Here is a 6,315-nt window from a genome sequence, read left to right as displayed (position 1 = left end):
AATGGTTTCAATACATCTATCTTCCCTCTCCCAAATCTCTCTCCCAAAACCCTAAATTAAAATCTCAATTCTCTCACACTATGCGCCGACGACCTCCTCCTTCCATCCTCAGCCGAAAGTGGCGGTTCCGGCGGCCTGAGTTACAGTTTGGATTGATGAGTTTTTGGAAAAGCATTTTGAATTGTGGCGCCAAGCTAGCGATTCTTCATCTTCTGACCTTCCAACGGTAATTTGAATTAGAGCATTTTGAATTCCGGCTTCATCTTCTGATTTTCCAACGGTAATTTGAAATAGAAACAGAGCATTTTGAATTGTGGCGCAAAAATTGTACTTTTCATTAATCTTCCAACGGGAAATTGAATTAGAGTTCATATCAAAATTGATAACTTTGAATTAGAGTTCATTTCATCACCTATTTCTCATTCTCATCCAAAATTTGCCCTAATTTCTGCTCAATTCTCTGTTTCTCAATTTTTTGTAATGATGTTGAACTCTTCTTCCAACAATGATGAAGGTGGAGGAGGGATTCCTGCAGGAGGCAGTCCGAGTTCGCGTTCAAGCTCTGCTTCTAGTGCTATATCTTCCAATGAGGGGATTGTCATCAGTTCGTCAACTCTAGTTGCCATTTCTTCAACAATTTTTTCCTTGGTCGGCCCTACCTCCACGCTGAGGTTGGAGAGTCCAGTGTTGCAAATTCTTCATCATCTGAGGCCGTTAGTTTCACCCCAGTGGATGCAGTGGCTGTTGCAGTCGCCCCTTCTTCAACCTCTGAGATTGGGGAGTCTAGTAGTGGAGTGGTACCATCTGACTTGGGAGATGTTTTTGGTAACTCGGTCTTCATTACACCTCCTCTGCATTGGGTAAGTCTTTTTAACATTTTCTCTGTTTTTCATATTGTACTCGTTATTTTATCTTTGCATCTTACTTCTTCTTCTTTGCCAGAACCATTTCTCTAGTCGTGCTAATTCTTCAACTCAGGCCGTGGGTATCACCCCTGTTGGAGCAGGAGGTGCTTATGGAAACTTTTGTGATATTCAGCCTTTGCCTTTGCCGTTGGTATTCATCTACAACATTTTCTTTGTTTTCTCGTTTTCTTTTGTGATATGCATCTTATTGTTTCTTCATGCATGCCAGGACCAACTCTTCCATCAATTTCCTGGTTTGGTCAATTATAGATTTGCGGCTGTGAATAACACCCTGGTGCAGCAGGAGATTCTTTTAGTAACTCGTTTTTCACAATCCAGCCTTGCCAATTGGTATTCCTTTGTGCATTAACTTTTTCTTTCTTTTCATGTTGTACTCATTATTTTATCTTTGCATCTTACTTCTTTTTCTATCCTGCCAGACCCAATTCTGCCAATTTTATCCGGGCATGGTCAATTTTACAATCGATGAATTCCGTGTTAATCCATCTAGATTTACTCTGCTGCAGCATGTTCTTGGGAGTGCTTTTCAATTTAGGTAATGGTTCTTGACTTAATTGATTACAGAATATGTCCTTGTTAAAATTGGTCCTTACTTTTGCTTGGCAGTGTGGATGTCGCTGGACGCCTTGTGGTTCAACGCCTCTTGAATAATGCAGCGTATTTGGAGTTGGCTCTTTTTTTGATGGAGATAGTCCCTCATCTTCTTATTCTTGCTGGCCATCCAAATGGAAATCATGTTTTACAAGCGGTAACATCAGTCTTACAACAATGGTTAAACAACTTGGTCATTTCTTTAATATGTGTTTTAACTTTTTTACTTGGTTTTTGCACTTTTCAGTTCATTTTGGCTTGTAACAGCCCTGCTCTTGTGGATAGTATTACTTTCTTTTTACGACCTTATATTCCATTTTTGAGCTGTCACTACTTTGGTCGTCATGTCATTGAAAAGGTTTGCAGTTTTGGTTTTTTGTGCTTTGATCCGAATTACATTTATTTTACAAGTTGTAATCTATGTTCTTGGTCACCATTGATTTCAGCTTATAGACCATATTTCCCAAGAAATGCTCTGTCTTCTTGTCAATGATCTCTCTGGTTATGTTCTATCACTATCTCTAAGTGAGATTGGTTCAAACGTTATTCAAGCCATGATTAGAAACTGTGATCATCGTCCTTCCTTGGCGATCTTAGTCAGCCAGATCATCCCACATGTACAAATTGTGGCATCTAATCCTTATGGAAACTATGTCCTTCAGGTATGTTGTTATCAGTGCTGTGTATATTTGTATATGTTATTATAAGTGTTTTCTGATTCTGTTTTGGTTATTTAATACAGGATGCTATAAGGCGTGTGAATGATGAAGTTCTTGGAAATTTAATCTCCCGTTTGATGGATCAAGGAACACTTTTGGTATTGTTGTATCCTTACTGATTATTTTTTTTAATGGGTGCTGTTTTGTCTTGCCATTTGTATCAACTGTTTTTATGTTGTTTTAGGTGCTATTGCAAGGAGAGTATGCTCATGTGTATCGTTGCCTGGTAGATTCTTGTGATGTCACCCAATTAAGGGTCATAGTTCAAGAGCTCAGAATGTTTTTAATTGTACATGGTGTGATTCTAAGGCAAAGTGAGTCGGGAGTACTTGTCATTCGTCGTGTACGCTGCCTCATTCGTGTTGGACGTAAGTGTTTGGTATTCTTAACTTTATCTTTCATTGCTTGAAAACGCAGCTTGAGTTCTAAATCTTAAATTTGTTGTATTTTTTGCAGAGGCAAGACTCTTCCATATGTGAAGGAAGGCATAGAAGTATTCCACTAATAGTTTTACTTACACTAGATCTTAATAGTTCCACTTACACTAGATCTTAATATTTTTGTTATGATACCTGTCATACATTTGACAAGAATTATTCAATCATTCATTGAAGATTTATGCTATAGTGTTATCTGTTTTATATAAAGCTTTTGTCCAATTCAGCTAAGGCACTTGTGTGAGATAATCAATTCATGATTACAATTCAGTTTGGCTTTTGACTATGTGCATAGAGCAGTTTGCAATTGAAAAGAATGGTTATTGTTAAAATGAAGCATTACAAATAAATTAACATGAGATTTACTAAAATTTAAATGATTAACTTAATCTTGACAGGTAGGGAGTGAAGTTGAAATTAATGTTCTTTTGAGTGATTGGTGTTGTCCCTTTTTTTGGTGCATTTAGCTATATTGTTTGAGATTTAACCCTAGATTTTTGAACTGACAGATGGTTATGTAATTCATTGCTAAACACTGGTTTATCCACATTCATAATAGCTATGTGTACAATTTTCATTTTGTATCCATTTCTAGTACTTTAAGATTTATTTCATAGTTGAGTAATTGTTAGAATTTACAACAAATTAGCAACATGACAATTAAGCATATTTACATTCAAACAATTTAGTTATTAATTTGCTTATGCATATATAGAATACTAGTTCAAATTATACTGCCAAATTTTAATCTACCATGATTATTTTAATAATCAAAATAACGAATTCCTCCCTCTTGCGTGCATGCTTCGCTGTTCACCTACCATTAAACTAAATTATAGTACTTGCCATTCGCAAAAACTTAGTTAAGGCTTCAAATCATCCTTATTTCAGTTTTCTTTACTTTTTTAGTTCATTTGTATTTCCGATGCTAATTTGTTTAATTAGAAAACAAAGTCAAAAGTGGGTTAAACACCTAAAGGGCAGTTTGAACGTTCCGTATGTTTTAAACATAATTTAACGATTATTTATGTTCTAAGTACACTAATGTAGTTAAATCGTAATGATATGTTCTGTTCAATTTAATGGGACGATATTATGTGTCTTATATAAAAATAATACCATAAGCTAGACTTTTTTATGTGAGGGAATTTAAAACCTTTTGTGGAATTTTTCTTGGGATGCAAACGATTATGTAGTAATAGTAATTAAAAAAGAAAAATTCGTTGACCCTTCACCGAAGAAAAATAAATCAAAACCCATTCATCAAGGTCACTCACTTTTATGTACTAAGTTGCTACTTATTTTATGCAGCTTTGCAATCAAGACACATCCCTCTAAAATAATATTTCAATTATTCTCACGTAAATAAAGTTTTAGTTAATTTTCTTTACCAATATAATAAAGTCTCTTTTGTCGAGCTTGTTCAATTGCTTCAAGATTTCGCCGCCACCCTCCTCGCCAAAGAAAGACAATGATAAACAAATGTCGCATCGTACACCTATTCCCTTGTCTTACTTCCCTATCAACTCTCAACTCTAGCGCTTGTTATAGTATTAGAAGATTTTACGTGCCTCTGAGGGTTAGGCATGGTCTATTCATTAAAGCATGCACACCTGATACATGAAATGCTGACAAACCATATTCTAGTGAGATTCCATACCAAAATCAGTTGGCTATGAGTCAGGATTGCTTAGATTTTTCTCGGGTCAAAACATTGTAATTCAAGCCTGTTTAAATGCCCGTTGATTCAAGTTAATTTGGCTCGAGCTGGAATTTAACTCTCTTTGTAACTTCGACAATCTATAAGATTCGTTAAATTTGTTTACCGTAATATACTTATTAGTGTCTGTTGTGACTGTGGCTATAAGGTTTTTTTTTATGCATATTATGTGCTTATTTTTTAAATATGTTACTTTTAGAGTGGATGTAAGTAATAGATCTATATGATCAATTGCTAATTGATTATAATATGAGTAATTGTATAATGAAAATGATCTAATGTTGTCCAAGAGCCCGGGAAGTAGAATTTTGTAACAATTAAATTGAAACGAATTTATTTTGTATAAATTCATTTATAAAATAATAGCAGAAATCGGTTAGAAACATTAATAAGTAGCTCTTTAAACACTTAAAAAATCAAATAGAAATTAAAGAGCTAAAAATGTGAAGAATATGTGGCGAATTCGGCTTTTTTTTTATCCATTCAACGCATGAAAAGCTTTTTATATGATACTGACACTATAAGTAGAAAATTAGTTTTCTCGGTCCATTTTAGGCCAAAATCTCATTATATTTACATTTTTTTTAGCAAGTCCATCTTTCTTTTATATTTCTTGATCTATGCATGTAAATTCATCTAATTTTGAATAAATATAATTATGTTTATTACAATAATAAGTTATCCGATCAATGAACTTGATAAAATTATAATAACAAAGAGGAACAAAAGGATGGTGTGACACAATAATTCATAGTACAATATTTTAAATATATACCACGGATCAGAAGTGGAAATGATGGAACTGTCATCAAATAAGCAGAATTTCAATACATCCATGTTTTGACGTGATCAATGCTAACATATTAGACTACTTAAGAATTGGAAATAAATTGAACATAAAAAAGTGATTTGCAATCAATTGACCCAAAATATATCAACTGGGCCTGATTAGCTCTAATTATCAGTGTATACGTACTATTTTAAGTATAATGGAAATACCAAAAGTAATCAATCTTGGCCTCAATTTTTATTCATATGCTATAATATATTGATCAGATTTAAAAGCGAATGATGTAGGAGTCAATATATAAACGGAATATGAAGTAAGTCGAATCTAAAATTTAAAAATGAATTTTGAACGAAATTTAAATATTCATTCGATATAAAACTCAAAACCGACTGCGGCTTTTGAAGGCCTTTCGTCGGAATTAATATGAATTATTTTCCACATCAATTCCAATTAATAATCAGAATTTTTATTTGGCTTTAGTTGGACCACATTAATTTTTTTCAATCCCTTGATTAAATTTAAGCCACATTTTCATTCTCCTCATTGGATTTTAACAAGGAATTCCTTTCAGTCAATCAGAATATTTACGACCATGGTCACATTCACATTTCACATATATACACCATCACCACCAAACTCAATAATACTATCTCTGTTCTATTTTGAAAAGTCTCAAGATAAATGAATCATTTCTATTTTTTGCAAATAGTAATACGCTCTCTTATTTTATTCTCTTACTTTATTCACCATCCGCTTATAGCACATTATCTTCATGACGAAAAGAAGTGTCTCTATTTATAAGGAACAGAGGGAGTCTAAGAAAAGTTACTTCTACAAGTCTACAAGAAGTCACGGTGAGCTACTAATATGGAGTAGTATAAAGTTCCCAACCTACAAATCTATTCACAAATCAATATATATTCGTGATACTACTATACTTCACCATTTATAAAATCTACAGATAAAAATGTGGTATTCACATCACTGATGCTATATTGACTCTCTGCAATTCTCAGAAACCTCTTCGAACAAACCAAGAAAATTTGTTTAAAAAATTGCAGTCACATTCCTAATCTGTATAAGAAGCAACATGGAATCATCTAAGTAATGTAACACCATTGCGCTCATCACA

At 33.6% G+C, this 6,315-nt stretch overlaps 1 protein-coding gene across 2 annotated transcripts; it reads left to right on the top strand.

Annotated features, from left to right (window-relative positions):
* LOC125202487 (pumilio domain-containing protein C6G9.14-like) lies at positions 1-2,862 on the top strand. Of its 2 annotated transcripts, XM_048100884.2 has the most exons (11): positions 1-226; positions 515-860; positions 943-1,056; positions 1,135-1,256; positions 1,346-1,461; positions 1,533-1,674; positions 1,765-1,875; positions 1,964-2,179; positions 2,260-2,334; positions 2,421-2,604; positions 2,693-2,862. In XM_048100884.2, the coding sequence occupies exons 5-11, from the start codon at positions 1,373-1,375 to the stop codon at positions 2,713-2,715; spliced, it is 840 nt and encodes a 279-aa protein (XP_047956841.1). In that variant the 5' UTR covers positions 1-226; positions 515-860; positions 943-1,056; positions 1,135-1,256; positions 1,346-1,372; the 3' UTR covers positions 2,716-2,862. The 2 variants fall into 2 exon arrangements, with proteins under 2 accessions (XP_047956841.1, XP_088920631.1); XM_089064505.1 differs by having other exon boundaries at positions 1,533-1,875.
* The last annotated feature ends 3,453 nt before the right edge of the window (positions 2,863-6,315 follow it).

The sequence above is a fragment of the Salvia hispanica genome, chromosome 2, assembly GCF_029641045.1.
Source record: "Salvia hispanica isolate PSC_SH4W2 chromosome 2, Shi_PSC_v1, whole genome shotgun sequence".
Taxonomy (NCBI): Eukaryota; Viridiplantae; Streptophyta; class Magnoliopsida; order Lamiales; family Lamiaceae; genus Salvia; species Salvia hispanica.
Note: the sequence above shows the minus strand (reverse complement) of the source record. Positions and strands in the feature narration are given on the sequence as shown.

Coding starts and splice junctions, on each gene's coding strand:
- LOC125202487 (XM_089064505.1), top strand. CDS start 1,373: ATGGTCAATTTTACAATCGATGAATTCCGTGTTAATCCATCTAGATTT. Junction 1,876..1,963: donor GTCGTCATGTCATTGAAAAG/GTTTGCAGTTTT, acceptor CATTGATTTCAG/CTTATAGACCATATTTCCCA. Junction 2,180..2,259: donor ATGGAAACTATGTCCTTCAG/GTATGTTGTTAT, acceptor TATTTAATACAG/GATGCTATAAGGCGTGTGAA.